Source organism: Bubalus kerabau, chromosome 12 (assembly GCF_029407905.1).
Source record: "Bubalus kerabau isolate K-KA32 ecotype Philippines breed swamp buffalo chromosome 12, PCC_UOA_SB_1v2, whole genome shotgun sequence".
NCBI lineage: Eukaryota > Metazoa > Chordata > Mammalia > Artiodactyla > Bovidae > Bubalus > Bubalus kerabau.
Genome location: NC_073635.1, coordinates 14267120 through 14286442, shown reverse-complemented (window position 1 = coordinate 14286442; position 19323 = coordinate 14267120). Strand labels below are relative to the sequence as shown.

The 19323-nt window shown below is 46.4% G+C and overlaps 1 protein-coding gene across 3 annotated transcripts in view; it reads left to right on the top strand.

Annotated features, from left to right (window-relative positions):
• The window catches only part of ENOX1 (ecto-NOX disulfide-thiol exchanger 1), a 340778-nt gene that overhangs the window by 147029 nt on the left and 174426 nt on the right, over nucleotides 1-19323 (top strand). For all 3 annotated transcript variants that reach the window (XM_055541998.1, XM_055542001.1, XM_055542000.1), the window contains exons 4-6: nucleotides 9137-9310; nucleotides 10543-10749; nucleotides 14890-15123. In XM_055541998.1, coding sequence (XP_055397973.1) covers nucleotides 9137-9310; nucleotides 10543-10749; nucleotides 14890-15123 — 615 coding nt within the window. The remainder of the gene's footprint in view (nucleotides 1-9136; nucleotides 9311-10542; nucleotides 10750-14889; nucleotides 15124-19323) is intronic.

Genomic DNA, 19323 nt, shown 5'->3' with positions numbered 1-19323 from the left:
AGATTGTTCTCAACAAACATATAGCAGTCTTCTAGGATTGTTTTTCCAGAGGAAAAACCGAAGGGCTGTTCTGCCCACAGGGGGCTTGCTTTGAACACTTCTTCTAAGAGAATATTTAGAACTATCTTTGTGTTTCTGATCCTGATAAGGATGTTGTGGAAATACCTTTTTTATACGCCCAGTGCGTATGTAGAAGCCATCCTTTTTAAGACTGAGGTCAGCTGTCACCCCCGCCCCCCTTCTTGGATTCCTTCAATGATGCTGTCCCTCTGGATCAGTCTCCTACGGCTGTCAGAACAGAGAACAGAGTGAGAGGGCTTAAAGCAGAAATGTCTTCTCTCACAGTTTTGGAGGCGAGCAGTCCGGAATCAAGGTGTTGGCAGGGCTGTCTTATCTCCGAAGGATCTAGAGGAGAACCTGTTTCGCACCTTTCTCCTAGCTGCTGGTTTTCGTCAGTGCTCTGCTGGACTCCTTGGCTTGCAGCCTCCTCCTCTCAGTCACTGCCTCCATCTTCTCTGTGTGTCTGTCTGTGTCTTTCCTCTTCTTATAAGAACCCCAGTCCTGTTAGATAGGGCCCACCCTAAGCAGAGTATGACCTCACCTTAACTTGATCACATCCGCAAAGACCCATTTCTAAATAAAGTCACATTCTCAGCTCCCTAGGAGAATTAGGAATTCAACACACCTGTTTGGGGGACACAGTTTAAGCCATGACAACCCCTGCCCCAAACGGGTTCTGATGCCCCTTCTCTGTATTTCCGTAGCACCTCTTGGTTAAATGTTCCGCAACAGTTCTCCCACGGTATTGTCATTTTCTGTGTAGTTGTTTCTGCCACTAGACTGTTGATTTCACTAAGAAAGGACTCCCATCTTTGTCTTTGCAGGCCAAGTACCTAGCCAAAGCCCAGCGTTTAAATGTTAGTCAAATGAAATTTACCATCATCATGATTTTTTAAAGATAATTTTATGTATTTATTTATTTTTGGCTGTGCTGGGTCATGGAGAAGCAAATGGCATCCCACTCCAGTGTTCTTGCCTGGAGAATCCCGTGGATTGAGGAACCTGGCAGGCTATATAGTCCACGGGGTCGCAGAGAGTTGGACGTGACCGAGCTAACACTAGAGCGCTGCTGTGCGGGCTTGTCTCTAGCTCTGGCGAGCAGTGGCTGATCTCTGTTGCAGTGCACGAGCTTCCCATTGCAGCAGCTTCTCTTGTTGCAGAGCACAGGCTCTAGAATGCATGGGCTTCAGTTTTTGTGGTGCATGGGCTCTGTAGATGTGGTTTCCAGGCTCCAGAGCACAGGCTCAGTAGTTGTGACGCATGGGCTTAGGTGTTGTTCAGTCACTAAGTCATGTACGACTCTTTGCAATCCCATGGACGTCAGCACGCCAGGCTCCCGTGTCCTCCGCTATCTCCCAGAGTTTGCTCAAATTCATGTCCATTGAGTCAGTGATGCCATCCAACCATCTCATCCTCGGTCGCCCCCTTCTTCTCCTTCCTTCAATCTTTCCCAGCATCAGGGTTTTTTGTAATGAGTTTGCTCTTTGCATCAGGTGGCTGAAATATTGGAGCTTCAGCATCAGTACTTCCAATGAATATTCTGGGTCGATTTCCTTCAGTTACTCTGAGGCATGTGGAATCTTCCCAGATAAGGGATGAAATCCATGTCTCCTGCATTGGCAGGTGGATTGTTTACCACTGAAACACCAGGGGAGCCCCAAGATGATGTTTTATGTGTATACAGTGTTGATAACATACTTATTTAAGGTTACATTAAGTAGGTATGAAAATCCATATTAATGTCGTAGGCAACCGTTACCGTTTGTTGACCATATGTTAGATGTTATGTTAAACACTTTGGGTTTTTATTTAATCCTGTTTAATCCACCCAAGAATATTAAGGTTGAAATATGATTATCCCCATTTTATGGCTATTATAAGTGAGATTTAACACGGTTAGTTCAGTTTCCTGAGGTCACACAGCAAGTACGTGGGAGACCCAGGGGCCTGCCCGTAGGCAGTCTGACTGCAGACGCGGGCACTTACAGGTCCGTACCCGGCTGTCCTGCAGACTGTCCTCTCTGACGCTCCCGCTTTGTGGATGGAGGGTGCCCAGCGTTCATGTTCGCCTTTACCTCATGAAGACGCTGAAGCTGAGAGGAGTTACGGAACTTCTGTTCACCTGGCTGTGCCCACATCTGTCTACTTCAGGGTCACCCTTTTTAGCATCTGCTTTTCCCTGTTGATCATGAAATGATTTTTAAGGCTATTAAAGGAAAGGCAGACCTGGATTGGAAAAAAGCATTGCCTTAATAATCCGTGAGCTTAACTGATCTTACGGAAGCAAAACTTGTCAATTGCAGTGTGAACCCTTGGGAAAAACAGCATCACCATCCTCAACTCCAAGAAAAAGAATGTCCCCATATATCCCATTGTTTTGAGTCAGCACTTCTTGAGAAAGGAGGGGAGTTACTGCACGTCTCTTGGGACCCCTCCTGCCTGTCTCTGCCTGTACATGCCCTGGGCCCTGAACCCCATGCCTGGCAGCTCCCTGGGCTTTCTCTGGTAGGAAATAAGGGGACCCCAGCACCCTGCTTCTGGGACTCAGCATCCCGCTGGGTTGACCTGGCAGTACCCTGCCCTGTACTCTGGGACCTATAACCAGAGTGTCTGCTTCCTCCTGCAAACCCCAGGCGTCACTCCTGGCATCTAGGAGTATCTTACTTCTCCAGCTTGAGTCTCCACTCAGGTAACCTGCCCGATTGCCTAGTTTTTCTTGACCTGTGACCCCATAGTGTTGTTGCCAAACTCCAGTTTCCCCTGGAATGAGTCAGAGCCATGGACCAGGGTGGCTTAGGCTTTGTGACCTGCAGACAGTGTCTCCTGGCAAAGTCGGCCAGCCTGGCTTCATGTTTTGTCTGCTGCTCACGATCTCTCGCCATCACTAGACCTCAGATGCTACCAGTTGGCCTGATTCCCACCTTTTCCCTCTTTTCTTCTCTTAGAGTGCTGTGTCCTGCCTCCTGGGCTGCCCTTGTTCTTGGCACTGACAGCATATGTCCGTCCACTCGGCCACAGTCCAGCCCACACCTGACTCAGTTCTGTCCAGCCTTGACTATACTATGCATTGCCTTTCTTTCAAATGGGATCTAGTGCTCACCTTAAATATGAGATTCTTTACGGAGGCAATGCCTGGAAGGACAGAAAAGGGGAAAGCCCCTGCTCGGGGCAGCAGTTGAAGAGAGCAGGAGGGATGGAGGGCAGCACAGAACCCAGCTCGGGGCCTCTGGCCTGGCAGAGGGCACACCTGGCCTTCAGTGGCCGCCATCTGGTGGTGCCACACTGGCTCGAATGGCAAGATCCCCTCATCACATCACGGCCGCAGCGTCACGTGCTCCCTGTGCTGTGGCCTCAGGATTATTCAGACTTCTCCCATCAGGCTCCCCCTGGCTGGCCCCTTCCTGGACGACTCTTAGCCCTGTGCACCTCCGTTCGCATGTCTCAGCTCTTCTGCTGAGGGTGGTCCTCATCCTTCCTGCTCTCTTCAAACTCTGTGATTTCTCCCAAGTGGGCAATGTGTTGCTGTTACCTGTGTAACTCCAGATCCTGGCAATTGTATGTGCTCAGCATGTGTCAAATGAATGAATGGATGGATGGATTCGACTGCCATACCTCAGAAGCTTGCAACACAAACCACAAGTTGCCCTCTGAAAAATGGTCATCTGGTTGATAAAACACTAAACCGATTCAACAGGATTTTTGTTTCTGTTTTTGTCTTGTCCAATTGGGGAAAGACAATTAAAATATTTTCTGAGCTACAGCCTTGCTGTCTCTGTGATCGCAGCTAGCCATACAGAGAGCAGCTGGACCTGGCTGCAAACTTGGCAATAAGTGATGCTTCCTCTTGCTTAAGTATAGTTTCTAAAGAAAGAAACTGTAGCAGAAAGTTCTATTATATACTTGTCGTGTTCATTCACTCAGTCGTGTCTGACTCTTGGCAACCCAGTAGACTGTAGCATGCCAGGCTCCTCTGTCCTTCACTGTCTCCCAGAGTTTGCTCAAACTCATATACACTGAGTTGATGATGCCATCCAACCATCTCATCCTCTGCTACCCCCTTCTCCTCCTACCCTCAATCTTTCCCAGCATCAGGGTCTATTCCTGTGAGTTGGCTCTTCATATCAGGTGGCCAAAGTATTGGAGTTTCAGCTTCAGCATCAGTCCTTCCAATAAATATTCAGGATTGATTTTCTTTAGGATCAGATCAGTTGCTCAGTCATGTCCAACTCTTTGCGACCCCATGAATCGCAGCACACCAGGCCTCCCTGTCCATCACCAACTCCCGGAGTTCACTCAAACTCATGTCCATCGAGTCAGTGATGCCATCCAGCCATCTCATCCTCTGTCGTCCCCTTCTCCTCCTGCCCCCAATCCCTCCCAGCATCAGAGTCTTTTCCAATGAGTCAACTCTTTGCATGAGGTGGCCAAAGTACTGGAGTTTCAGCTTTAGCATCATTCCTCCCAAAGAAATCCCAGGTCTGATCTCCTTCAGAATGGACTGGTTGGATCTTCTTGCAGTCCAAGGGACTCTCAAGAGTCTTCTCCAACACCACAGTTCAAAAGCATCAAGTCTTCGGCGCTCAGCCTTCTTCACAGTCCAACTCTTATATCCATACATGACCACAGGAAAAACCATAGCCTTGACTAGACGAACCTTTGTTGGCAAAGTAATGTCTCTGCTTTTGAATATGCTATCTAGGTTGGTCATAACTTTCCTTCCAAGGAGTAAGCGTCTTTTAATTTCATGGCTGCAGTCACCATCTGTAGTGATTTTGGAGCCCAGAAAAATAAAGTCTGACACTGTTTCCCCTGTTTCCCCATCTATTTCCCATGAAGTGGTGGGACCGGATGCCATGATCTTCGTTTTCTGAATGTTGAGCTTTAAGCCAACTTTTTCACTCTCCACTTTCACTTTCATCAAGAGGCTTTTGAGTTCCTCTTCACTTTCTGCCATAAGGGTGGTGTCATCTGCATATCTGAGGTTATTGATATTTCTTCCGGCAGTCTTGATTCCAGTTTGTGTTTCTTCCAGCCCAGCGTTTCTCATGATGTATTCTGCCTATAAGTTAAATAAACAGGGTGACAATATACAGCCTTGATGAACTCCTTTTCCTATTTGGAACCAGTCTGTTGTTCCATGTCCAGTTCTAACTGTTGCTTCCTGACCTGCATACAAATTTCTGAAGAGGCAGATTAGGTGGTCTGGTATTCCTATCTCTTTCAGAATTTTCCACAGTTTATTGTGATCCACACAGTCAAAGGCTTTGGCATAGTCAATAAAGCAGAAATAGATGTTTTTCTGGAACTCTCTTGCTTTTTCTATGATCCAGTGGATGTTGGCAATTTGATCTGTGATTCCTCTGCCTTTTCTAAAACCAGCTTGAACATCAGGAATTTCACAGTTCACGTATTGCTGAAGCTTGGCTTGGAGAATTTTGAGCATTACTTTACTAGCATGTGAGATGAGTGCCATTGTGCGGTAGTTTGAGCATTCTTTGGCATTGCCTTTCTTTGGGATTGGAATGAAAACTGCCCTTTTCCAGTCCTGTGGCCACTGCTGAGTTTTCCAAATTTGCTGGCATATTGAGTGCAGCACTTTCCCAGCATCATCTTTCAGGATTTGGAATAGCTCAACTGGAATTCCATCACCTCCACTAGCTTTGTTCGTAGTGATGCTTTCTAAGGCCCACTTGACTTCACATTCCAGGATGTCTTGGTTTAATTTCTTTGCCATCCAAGGGACTCTCAAGAGTCTTCTCCAGCACCCCAATTCAAAAACATCAGTTCTTTTGCACTCAGCCTTCTTTATGGTCTAACTCTTACATCTGTACATGACTACTGGAAAAACCATAGCTTGGACTTTGTGGGCCTTTGTCGGCAAAGTGATGTCTCTGCTTTTTAATACGATCTCCAGGTTTGTCATAGCTTAATCGAATTATTTCTTGCTGCAGTTTCCCACCTCCTCCCTCTTTTCCCTGAGTGGAATTAGAGCTCACCATCTCTCAAGTTCAAAGCAAGATGAGGAACTGACTCTGAGAACATCCATTGTCTCCTCACCTTTGTCTTGTTATGCATGTGTCTCTCACACCTTCAAAACTTGTGCGTTTTCTTTAATGCATACATCCAAAATAGATTGCTGTGCTGTTTGAGAAAACAGTTTTCATGTGTTCATATATTGTTAAAAAGTAATGGGTTCATAATTTTTTAAGTCTAATCTTTCTTACCTCTTTCCCTTAAAAACAGAGTCTCAGATTCTTTAAGGTCCAACATAATTTAAGCACTAATTCCTTGCGAAGTGCTTTTCAGACTACTGCACTCACCATGCGGATTTCATTAAGCCCTCCCCAATCTCTTTGTATTCACGTCTCAGAAAAAGCAAAGTAACTCTTGCTGTGTATTCAGATTTTTGCTCAAGAGTTGTTAATCTTTTGTTTCTATTTCTGAAGATGTCTTTATTTATTTGGCCTTCAAAAAGAAAACAGAAGTCTGCTACAACTAAAAGAGAACTCAAGGGCTGGACCCCTCGTCTCATTTGGGGAAACATCTGGTTATTGTAATTCACAGAGCCCTCATTTCAGGGTTTGCAGTCCTGAGTGGTTTCAGCCTTAAATCACCCTGTGTTGGCAAACAATAGTAAGAGCCAGGCCAGGAAAGAAACAGACAAATCTCATGTATGGAATGAGATTAAATAAAGGCATCACCGTGCCAATATTCCCCTTGGCAATATGTCTATTTCTAATATGTTCTCCTTAGAAGCCAATAAGTTATGTCAGTGATGATGACATTGGAAGCCATTCTATTCTGGACCTTCTCCTTTAGAATTGGCATCTGGATCGGAAGGCTGTATCTTGATTTTTTTTTTTAAGAGTAGAGTACTTTTGTAGTAGTGGCATGCATTATGTGAATGATAGTGTTGGGTCATTCTCAGTGGAAACTTTCAAGTGGTTATAAAAAGAGATGTATTTAAAACCAGGGCCAGAGACCTGGGCCCTAGTTCTGACTCTGCCATTCGTTTGCTCTATGATGTTGGAAATCTGACTTTCCGGCTTTAAGCCTTGATTAGTTTATCTGTGAAATGGGAATAAGACTGAAACTTCATGAAAATTTCAAGTGAATAACCAGAGTGTTAGACCTGTCTCTGTCTCTTCCAAATTTTGATATTTGTACCTCACTTTGTTTTGAGCAGTTATCAGTGCAGAGTCCTGGAGTCCTCAGAGGCTCGTGCTCGCAGAGACTGTCCACTCAAAGCCCCATGTGAGAGACAAAGAAACTAAGAGCCATGATTATATAGAAGAAGGGCCTAGGATGTCAGGGCCACTGCTTTGAAAGACAATGCTTCTTTAGCATTTACATGGAGGGTTTCTTTACAAAAAAACCAAAAAGCAAAAACCAAACCCAAAACCCCACCTCCTTTTACTGAAGTGAGGCTGGTATGCAGTCAGATTAAATGAATCTCCTCATAAATAGGCCAGTGGTCCTCTTGGGGTCATAAAGCAGGATCACCCTGCTGCTTCTTCCATTCAGCCCAGAAGAGAAGCAGAAACACCCGAAGTAGCTGGAAGAAAGCTCTAACAGGCTTCTTCCCAGAAAGGGAAAGTTGGCGCTGGGCCTCTGTCCTGGCCTGTCTTAGCAAACAGAGCCTGGAGTTGTCCCTTCCTCACCTGCCTCTGGGCATAGCTGACCTGTCAGCTCAGCCAAGCAAAGAATGAAGCCTCCCAAGGGCCTGAGGCACCAGCTGGACATGAGCACCTCAAAGGAGAGGGGGCAGGAGGGAAGGAGGGGAATGAGCTAGAATAATGGCGGAAAAAAGAGAAATTACAGAAGAAAACTTCATTCCCAAGAGCGGTTGTGGAGGGTCACCAGGGCTACCGTCAGTGGCGTCTGAGCTGCCGATCTGTCTGGGAGCAGTACCACGCCGCCAGGAAAAGTATTTGTTATCTGAAAACGGAAGAATCCTCAGGAGAGAGATCTCCTTGCAGCTACTCACAAACACAGTACACTGTAACAATCCCCACCCTTAGAAAGGCCTTACTAATTAAAAAAAAAACTTTTATATCCCTTTGAAATGACTTCTTTTATTATCACACTAAAAAAAAAAATTCAGTGTTTATATTGGAAAACCCATCCTTTTTGTGCCCTTCCATTTTTATTGCAGGGCATAAAGCTGTATTTTTTTTATTCCACAAATAAAGATTTCAGAAGGGCAGTCAATTATTTGCTGATTGAATTAGAGGAAGAATGTGTGATTATCCCACAGATCTCAGAAATGTATATAGCTAATTTTATGCCCACATGTATCTAACCCATGGGCTTCCCAGGTGTCTCGGTGTTAAAGAATCCACCCACCAGTGCAGGAGCCGCAGGAGATGTGGGTTTGATCCCTGGGTCAGGAAGATTCCCTGGGGAAGGAAATGGCTACCCATTCCAGTATTCTTGCCTGGAGAATCCCATAGACAGAGGAGCCTTGCGGGCTGTAGTCCATGGGATTGCAAAGAATCAGATTCGACTGAATATGCAGATAATGTATCTAACCCAGCCTTCGTAATTATAATCACCCTTTGCTTTTTATTTCCCGGTGGAAATAGGATAGGTTGGACCTGAATGCATCATTATAAAGTATGCACATCTAAATTGAACTTTTCTTAAATCTAGGTCATTTGGATAAGAAGCCTCTTTTGATAAAACCAGGTTGACAGTTGGATTCACTGGGCACTTCAGTGTTAAATATATTCTTCCCACCTCCTTGGTCATAAGCCAGTCACATCTGCATTGGAAGTTAAGAAACAGAAAATAGAGTTGACAATAATAGCAGAGCTTCCTGGTTCATGGTTTTGCACTCTAATATGCTATCTTCTGTCCTGCTGTGTTAACATTTTAAATAACATATCTTCTTTTCCATGAAGCATTAAGTTCATCTTTACTCGTTACCTTTCTGTATTGCTATATTTATGCCAATGAGAAATTCCTAAAAAATAGAAAGCCGAAAGTCAAATCACCTTTGCGGGAAAACAGCAAAGTAACCACAGAAACTGATCTAAGATCCACCAGCCAAAATGATATCTTATGTACTTTACAGACTCGATCTGTGTACCAGGCTTTGATCCGGGCCTCAACATGATGACTGGGATCACCCCTATTAATCCGATGATACCAGGCCTGGGGCTGGTACCACCCCCACCGCCAACAGAAGTGGCTGTTGTCAAAGAAATAATCCACTGCAAAAGTTGTACTCTTTTCCCTCAAAATCCAAGTAAGTGGCATCTGTGAGCAGTATTTGATCATCAAGTTTTAATTTCTTTGTCTTTTTTAAATATAGTATTCATTTTCCAAATATGACTCAAAGTTCTCCCACTTTGGTACGCAGAGTGGGGATCATGCTACAGAAGTCCTTTGGCTCTAGAACAGAAAAAATCTGTGGGTCCCTGTGTCTTTCCAGGAGCTGAATCGACACCATGAAGGGCACACGTGTGATTGGGGATGTATAAACAGCATTAAGAATCTTTTTTTTTTGCGCGCAATGAAGTCTAGCATTTGCTGCGGATCAGAGTGTGAAATATGTGCACACTTCCATCCATCTTCACAAATGCAGGAGAGAAACCCTGAAATGTGTTTTGCTAGATGGAAAACGGAATTAATTTGGCAGTTAGCAATTTTGGTGGGGGGAGCCCACATCTGCGAGCTCCTGGGCCAGATTGCCTTCACTTGAAGGAAACACAGATTTGATGAAATGAATAGGCCAGTTTTTTTTTTTTTAATTTAACTTCTGATGCTAAGTTTATGGGCTTAAATAGCTGAATTTTTTTTTTATTCATATTAATCAGTGTTGCCTTTTTAAAGTGGACCTTCTAGAAGATTGCTTTAGTAATCTACATATAAACTAGGTAAAATGTTGTGACAGTGTACATTTTATCTTTTTATACAGCCTCCCTCAAATTTGGGAGTTTGCTCATTTAAATGTGAATAATTTTTTTTGAAAGCATATTTTTTTCAGGCCTGCTGTTTCCCAGCCAAGTAAGTACTGTGCCCGCTTTCCGGCTGTTTCCCGTTCTGCCTCGTCGCTCCATTGTACCCCAGAAAGACAAAGCAGATAACCAGCCTCAGGTTTCCAGCATGTTGTCATTTCATCATGCTTTGTAGTTTCTGAAGGCTTCCCCCCCCAGCCCCCGCCAGTTCTCTGGGCCTCTGTATTATGAAGGAGAAATGAAATTATGCTCACATTTGCTTTATCTCTGTTCATGGACGGGCATAGCCACTCTGTAGAAAGGAGCAGAGAGGAACGGAGAGGTGGGAAGGAGGCAGGCACTGGAAACCTGACACCCCCATCCATGTCCGTTGCTCTAGACGTTCATCATTGCTCAGAATAGAGAAAGTTAGTCTGCGAGTGTGACTTTTGTCAGGTGAACCAGAGAAAAGAAAAATAAAATAAAATAGAGCAAAAATAAGTAAAAGGCAAAACACCCTGTGTTTGGTTGTGATTCTCAGATCTTCCACCCCCCTCCACAAGAGAACGACCTCCCGGGTGTAAGACTGTCTTTGTTGGAGGCTTACCGGAAAACGCCACCGAGGAGATCATCCAGGAAGTCTTTGAGCAGTGCGGTGACATCACAGCGATTCGGAAAAGCAAGAAGAATTTCTGTCACATCCGCTTCGCCGAGGAGTTCATGGTTGATAAAGCCATTTACCTTTCTGGTACTTTGCATTACATAAGGGTTTTTTTTTCCCCCAGCGCTTTGGTGATGTTTTGTGATATTAATATGAGCGTATTCCCTTTGGCCTTAATGTGCAATAAAAGCGCTCACAATTTGGGGCTGGAGAGGAGGGATTCTGCCTTTTCCCCCCGGGTGCCAGAACCTCGAAGTCTGTGAGCGCACCTCTAGGCTGCAGGCGTGGGTTTCCTACCATCCAGGCTTTAGGGATTCCATTGGCTTTCTAATCAATGTCCTCAAATGCTTATTAACTAAGAAGCAATATTATGACTACCGAGGACCGCTGTTATTATCAGATGTAATTCTCGAGGGGAATACAGCCCTCTCTCAGCGTAATTTCAGTTTTTCAGAAGTGGTTCACTTTCTAGACAGCAGGGCACCGGTTTAAGATCAGTGCCTTACAGGAGGTGGTCCTGGCCGAAGGCAGGCCCAGTCTCCCTCTGTTTGCTCGCGCACTTAGCCTCTAAGCCCACCCACCAGCCCTGCTTCTCTGGTGCCATTTACAGGCGGTTTTTACAGATGTCGAAACTAGGAATGTAAGGCTGCCTTCCATCGGGTGGGTGTTGGAGCAAGTGTATGTGTTCCCAGTGAATTTAAGGTTCTCCCTCCATCGCGAAAGAATTTGGAGACGAAGTGATAGGTACAAAGTGGATTTATTTAGAGAGAAACACACTCCGCAGACAGAATGAGGCCATCTCAGAAGGTGAGAGAGAGCCCTGAAATATGGCATGGTTCGTTTTTAGGAGCTGTTATTTTATAGGCTAATGAGTGGGAGGATTATTTGAACTATTTTAGGGAAGGCGTGGAGATTTCCAGATATTGGGCCACTGCCCACTTTTTGACCTTTTATGGTTGGCCTCAGAATTGTCCCAGTGCTAGAGTGGTGTGTCATTTAGCATATACTAGTATATTACACTGAGCATATGATAAGGCTCGAGGTCATGTCATTCTTTAAGGGGTTGTGCCCTACTCTCTTCCCATCCTGTTTCATACGGAGCCTGTCAACAAGGTCTTTGCCAAGTCTAAGAATCGCAGAGCATTAGAAGGACATCTTTTTGGATTTAATTCACTGCTATTCCTTCCCTCTCTTTCTTCATCTGCACGTTTCAGTCTGTCACTCTGCATACCACCTCCCTCTTCCTGAAGCAAAGCTAGTGAGGAAAGGTGAGAAAAGAATAGGAAAAAAAAAATCTGAACATTACTACCAGGTTTTCTTAACTTCTGCAGTCAGCCCCTGCTGCTGCTGCTGCTGCTGCTAAGTCGCTTCAGTCGTGTCCAACTCTTTGACCCCATAGACGGCAGCCCACCAGGCTTCCTCGTCCCTGGGATTCTCCAGGCAAGAACACTGGAGTAGGTTGCCATTTCCTTCTCCAATGCATGAAGAAAGAGAAAGTGAAGTCGCTCAGTTGGGTCAGACTCTTTGCAACCCTATGGACTGCAGCCTACCAGGCTCCTCCATTCATGGGATTTTCCAGGCAAGAGTACTGGAGTGGGTTGCCATTGCCTTCTCCGCCGTCAGCCCCTATGGCCATCAAATTCTCTTGCAAACCCCAGAAGCCTTGGGGTTATTCCAACACTGCAGAGATATCCCTGTGCTAAATAGTGACCTGGGGAATTTTAAAACCTTTATTCCAATAAAACCTGACAAACTGGGGCAAAAACCTAACAGTATTCCAAAATGGAGATGGAAGACAAAACATAGAAATATTGTACAGCATACATGTTTCTTGCAACTCTTGAGCTACAGCATCAGAGTAATCTATTAGACAACCAGGAATTCTGTTGAGTGCTTGGCACTGGGTTTCACATGCCTCGTGCAAGATAACCTCTCTTGGAGCCTCTGTTTTCTCATCTGCAAAATTGAGACAGTAACAGTGCTACCTCATCAGATGATTACGAGGAATAAATCCAAATAATGGGAATAATGGATATTAAGCACCTAGCAGGACATACGCAGCATGGGAACCATTCAGTAAGTGGTTGTTTTTAACACAAATATCCTGATAATGATAAAGTAGGACTGGTTTCTCAGTAGCCTTGCCCTGGGAATTCAGATTCTAATCACAGCTCTACCAATATAACTGTGACTTTATCCCACCTTATTAAATGAAGGAGTTAGAATAAATCAGAGGTGCTTTTCAACACCAACATAGCACAATGTTTAGACCCAATCAGAAACCTCATAGTACACTACCAGAGATGAACAGTTCCAAATTTAGGCACTTGAAAGTCCCAAATTTATGCCTTGATGCTATATATTATTTTTTTCAAGCTCTGACCTGGGCCCCCTCCTGACTGCCCCTTGGCAGCAGAAGGAGCCCACAGCAAAGGCCTCACCTCCAGCGTCCCCTGCCCGGGTGCAGCATCGTCCTGGGAAGATCTGAAGGGCTGATTGGGAGGGGCAGGAAGTCAGACAGGCTGCCCCTCCTGTGTGCAAGCTTTACTGCAAGCCGGAGCCCAGCTGGATGGCCTGTCTAATTTTAGGACCATGATCACATCTGACGGTCAAGTTAAATTTAGACTCGGCCTCATCATAGGCTCTTTTAAGAGCCTTAATAATGGTATTTGGGTGAACGAGGGGGTGCTTTCTGGACGCAGAAATGTCTGAAAAGTGATGTTCTGGACCCAAGCAGGAGAAAGTTTCTTGGCCATTTGGGACAGCTGGCCAGTCTTAGGCCATTCTGCCTGCTCAGCTGTTAGATATATATTACCACAGCCTGCTGGTTTGTTAAGTGCTCCACGGCCCACAGCCAAGATACACTCTGCTTTAGCATTAATACTGCTCCTCTGTGATCAGTATTGATAGGTATTGTTATGTCTTCCCATTTTGGGAGAATATCGTTTAAACTTGGAAGGGAGACAGTCACAACAGGAATCAGGTGTGAGATCAGTTTCACGTTTGTTAACTTTTCAAAGATGTGAAGTGCCCTCCTGGGGAGGCGCCAGGCCGTCCTGGGATTTTCAGCTCAGTTTCAACCCCAGATACTAGGACGGTCCTCTGAAATTCACCACGAGCGCTCGCGCATCAGCGCTGTGCTGCCCGGCATCTCGCAGTGGTGGCTCATGTGTGCAGTCCCCACACGGCAAAAGAGCTCCTTCTGCTCTCTCTTCTGGCAGCCCCCAACAGCCAGGATCCTGCTGGGACCTGAATTTATGTTTCTAAAATCCGAGCACCCCAAACTAAAGAGCAACCTCAAAGCCAGGCCTCCTCCATTTGAAGTTAGGCTGGCGGTCCGGTTGCAGTTCCGTGTGTGTTGATGTCTCAGCTCCAGTTGCGGCTCATAATCTCTGTAAGTTGTGTAGCTCACAGCAAATCCCCCAGAGACCTCCGGGCCCTTTTTTCTTTTTTTGGTCTAGCTCTGGGTTCTCACACGGGTTCCTGTGGCCTTCAGAGATTGCACACAAACAGTTTGTGCAGTGCTGTGTGCCAGATGAGGTGCTGGAGGGCTGTAAGGAAGGCCTCTTGATTGAAGGTAAAATATTCTCCTGCATGCCCCAGAGGATAAGTGGAAATAAAACAGTATTACCAAATTGCCGTGGTAGTTGTGGCTTTTACAGCTGCCGAGACAGAGAACGGAGTGGCAGAATGAAGCGATAGCCTGTGAGTGAGGCGTGGTAGAATTTACTACTTAGACCTTTTTAAATATCATAGATATTCTTTCTTTACTCACACTCCATCACTTTCTGAAAAGAATGTAAGTGAGCTTATGAGGTAGAGTTACAGTACGTTGAAAATAGAAAATTGAGGCCATAAAAACCAGAGGGGGCGGGGTAGAAAAAAAGCTCCCTGCTCCGTTTGTTTGTGAGCTTCCTGGAAGCCAGAGGGAAGAAGGAGTTAGGATAGGTGTCCTGGTTCTTGAGATCATCTTGGTAACACTGGCTTGGAGATCACTTCCCAGCGACGAGTTTAGCTGCCCATCGGTAACAGATACATCTTGGCCCCGTTCCAAATCACGGAGGACTGCAGCTTCCCACCTCCCCTGGGAAGGATGTCCTTCTTAAGGGAAAAAGGTCAGCGAGAGCGCCCAGGCTCACCTTGAATGGCCTGGACACGACTGTCGACAGTGGCATGGGACCATGTTCGTGACCCTGTGATGTGACCGGACTCCCCCATTGGTTTCAGGTTACCGGATGCGCTTAGGGTCCAGCACGGACAAAAAGGATTCGGGCCGCCTGCACGTGGACTTCGCCCAGGCGCGCGACGACTTCTACGAGTGGGAGTGCAAGCAGCGGATGCGCGCCCGCGAGGAGAGGCACCGGCGCAAGCTGGAGGAGGACCGCCTGCGGCCGCCCTCACCACCACCCATCATGCACTACTCGGAGCACGAGGCCGCCCTGCTGGCCGAGAAGCTCAAAGGTAGGAGCCTGGCACCGGCTTCCTCTGCGTCCGCGCATGCCAGCACCCTCCCCAGGCGCCGAGGCCCCGAGCGTCTCTCCTGGCCCTTTGCATCCTGATCTCATAGAGCTGGCGTCACCCACCTGGGCTTCCTCATGCTCCCTGGACAGAGCCCGGCCCTCACCCCTGAGTTCTCCCTGATTGGGTGCCTTCATCACTCAACAAAATTCATGCAAAGACAGGCAGGAGAGCTCCTGTACAACTGCAAAGCAGGCTACCAGGTTCCCACCGTGTTGAATGAGCCCGTGTCTCCTCCTGTGGGGCTGGGCGGTCCCAGGGCTCCTGCTGATCTGTATGGTCTGCACCTCCACTGGGCTCTTAACCAAGCTTCCCCAGAGGCTCATCAGAAACCAAGCTGGGACCCATGCGGGACAGAAGAGAAATGTAGAAGAGGGCCCCTCTGTCTTTAGAGCCAGAGTGGAAGGGACCCTGCTAACAGCTGCAGAAGAATGAGGTTTAGAAGTGAGAGCACTTCATTTCTTTGAATGCTTTCTGTGCTCCTCTCCCGGGTTTGAGACTCTGGGAGAGACAGACAGAGGCTTTAGTACCTGCCGCAGTGAACCACAGATGGTTGGGAAGGGTCCAGATTTTGAAGGTAGGAGGACATGTGTGTGAGTTGTTTCCTTCTTGATCAGAGTTGTTGACCCCAGCAACATGGGTGCACTGTACAGGCAGGTGGCGGTCAACCCCTCCTCAGTTATCCGGCATGTCAGGTTTTAAAGAGAGAACACAGGTCGTGGTCGCTGGCCACACACAAGTGTCTACAAGGAAACGACGCGCTGTGACAAAGCCACCGACACAGTGGTCCATCAGTATGTGAGCAGTACGCTTGGGAACTCAGCGACACGTGAGCGTGATGTTGAGGGAGGTGTCAAGAAAGCTTTCACAGAGGAGGCGGAGCTTGAACCTTGCAAGAGAAACAAGAATTCCCCCCCACCAGGGGAAGAAAGGGTCCAAAGACATTCTTGTCAGAGGCAGGAGCCCTAGGAAAAAAGACACAGGGAAGCAGATGGGGAATTGGGCACAGAAACAGGGAGGCACGTTGCCTCCTCTGGGGAACGTGAGAGCCGCTTGGAAGCTCACAGGAGTGAAGGTGATGCTGGGAACCCAGTGTGGGGCCAGACGGGGGAGCCCCGAGGGCTGCCGCTGGATCTGGGCTTTGTTCCATAAACAGTGCAGAAGTCATGAAGGACTCTTAGGAGAGGAGAGATGTGATTTATCCTTGGGAGTGTTTTAGAGCCTAGCTGGCAGTGTTCAAAGTGGATTGTGTGTTTTCACTAAAGGAAACTTGAAAAGCTGCCCCAGACCTATTTTTGGAAGATAAAAAGTTGACATTCTATTTTTTTTTTAAAGAATTTTTTAAAATCATTTATTTATTTATTCATTTACCTTTGGCTTCCCTGAGTCTTTGTCGCCGCACATGGGCTTTCTCTAGTTGCGGTGAGTGGTCGCTACTCTGCACTTGCTGTGCGCAGGCTTCTCGTTGCTGTGGTTTCTCTTGTTGCAGAGCTCAGGCTCTAGGGCGGGCTTAGTTGCCCCACAACCTGAAGAATCTTCCCAGATCAGAAATTGAACCCGCATCCCTTGCACTGACAGGTAGATTCTTAACCCCTGGGCCACCAAGGAAGTCCTAAAAAAGAATTAAAAAAAAAAAAGACTTCTGCTTCTAGTCTTCATCCTCTCCTCTGGCCTTGGGGACCCTTAATCAGATGTAATTGCCACTGAAATGCCCCTCTGAAACTGTGGACCTGGAAAATTTTTTGAAAAACGCACCTTGGGAGAGCTGTGAGTTGAGTTTATTCAGTGTCTTACTGAGGACTGCAGCTCAGAAGACAGCCTCTCAAGATGGCTCTGAGGAGCTTTTCCAGAGTTACAGGTAAAGGAGGAAGTGTATGCGTGATTTTGGTGAAGGGGCTACCTGCCACCAAGCAGGCATCTCAGTACAAGGTTGCTGCTAGTCACGAGGAACAGACATCTTGGTAAACGGTTTTAGTACTTTTCTCCGTGAGGGGCAAGGCAAGAATCTGGGCTCATGAAACTTCCTCCCGAAAATACCTGCCTATCTGGAGGTCCGTTCTGCCGGTGTTCCCAGAGCACAGAGTGCCACGTGCCTAATCCCTGCTCTGAATTCCTTTCAGGCTGTGTTGAAAGTCAGCAGCTGCAGTGCCCAATGACTTAGCCCTTGTGGAACCTTCTTTAGTTGACATAACCGTGGAGTCCCTCTTACCAGTGCCCCTTGGCACGTGCTCTGGCTCTCCGCAAAGGCGAGCCCTGCCATCATGAATACATAGGCTGTGGCTGTCCCTTTAATAAAAAAACATATAAAATGCAAACGCAGACACCCTCTCACTTTTCTGTTCAGACCAGAATCCATAAGGAGTGGGCAGAGTGAGAAAGACCACCCTTCTCAAGCAGGAATGTTGATCTCAGAACAAATAATTTTTCCTTCACTATCCAGCACATTGTCTTCCTGTAGCTCAGACAACTGAAGAATCTGCCTGCAACACAGGAGATCTGGGTTTGATCCCTGGATCAGGAAGATATCCTGGAGAAGGGAATGGCAACCCACTCCAGTATTCTTGCCTGGAGAATCCCATGGACAGAAGAGCCTGGCGGTCTCCAGTCATGGAGTCTCAAAGAGTTGGACACGACTGAGCAACTAACACTGCTGATTACATTGTGTATATCAGTATCACTACTGATACACATTGTGTATATCAGCTAAACGTACTACATCAGCTATGCTGCATTCGATCATGTCCACACCAAGAAGTGACAGAGACGTGCACCCTGCCGCTGTGACCCCGTGGAGGAATTTCAGGAAAGCTTGGCATCTGCATTAATGTTCTTTTTAAGAAGCCAGCGCCAGAGTGTCTGCACATACAAGCCACACAGCGTGGCCTTTCCTGTAAGAGGATAGCAGACTGGGGTATCCGTTTGGTAAAGTCATTTACAAACCCTGCCATTTCAAAAATATATATTTATATAGAAGAGCATAATATGCAGAATTTAGAAGCGGCACCTTTGCCAAGCACTGTGTGATCCCTTGAGGAGAGAACAGATTGGAAGTTTTAGTAGAGTGCAGTTACAGTAGAATGAACTAGCCTGGACGACATCTCAGGCAACAGTCAGGTAGTATCAAGCTTAACAGTTTCAACCAGAGCAGAGTTTGGAACATAAACAGCATTTAATTGCTTAGGAAATTGGCTGCCTCAGAGAGGAAATCCACTCCATGCTCCTTGTAACACTGAAAAGCCAGACAGGAGGAGCCAAGGAAACTGTTTCCCTGAAGATGATTTTCCTTGATATGGGGATATAAATGCCATCAAGACGTCAGGTAAAATAAGCCTGGGTCAGAAAGGAAATGGAAAGGCAATCTGAAAATACCTAATTGGATTTGATTTTTTTTTCCTCCCATGAGAAATCTTGCTATCTCAGGTTTATTACAAGCATTTTTTCCCCTCTTTTATATCATACTTGTTTATCCTTACAATTTTCTTGTGGAAAATCAGCTTTATCCAGCAAAATCTGTACTACCTGAATCTTTTTTAAAAAAGCTTTTATTTTGTATTGAGGTATAGCCAATCAACAATGTTGTGGTCATTTCAGGTGAATAGCAAAGGGACTCAGCCATACCTATACATTTATCCATTCCCCCCAGACTTCCCTCCCATCCAGGCTGCCACATAACAGTAGAGTTCCCAGTGCTATACACCAGGTCCTTGCTGGTTTTCCATTTTAAATATAGCAGTATGTACACGTCCATCCCAAACACCCTAAGTATCCCTTCCCCTCAACCTTCCCCTCTGGCCAAGTCTTTGTTATGACCCACAAGGCCCTCCATGTCCTGCCCAGTGTTAAAACTATGCTTAATAGTAGATGCTCAGTAGGTTATTCCATTTCTCTCTTCCTTCGCTGTCAGGAGTGTGTGAGCATGTTGCATTTCCGGCCGCAATGCCAGGAATGAAAGCATGGGGAGGGCATGGGGACATGCCCTCAGGTATCATTCATTCACTCCACATGCATCCCTGAGCGCTCTGCTGGACCCCTGACACTGTGAGGCCAGGGGAACACAAAGCCCCTGCCTTACAGAGTTTGCGTTTAGTTTCGGTTTACTTGAGTGATCCAGGCATTTACAAAGCACTGTTCTGGGATGAGAGA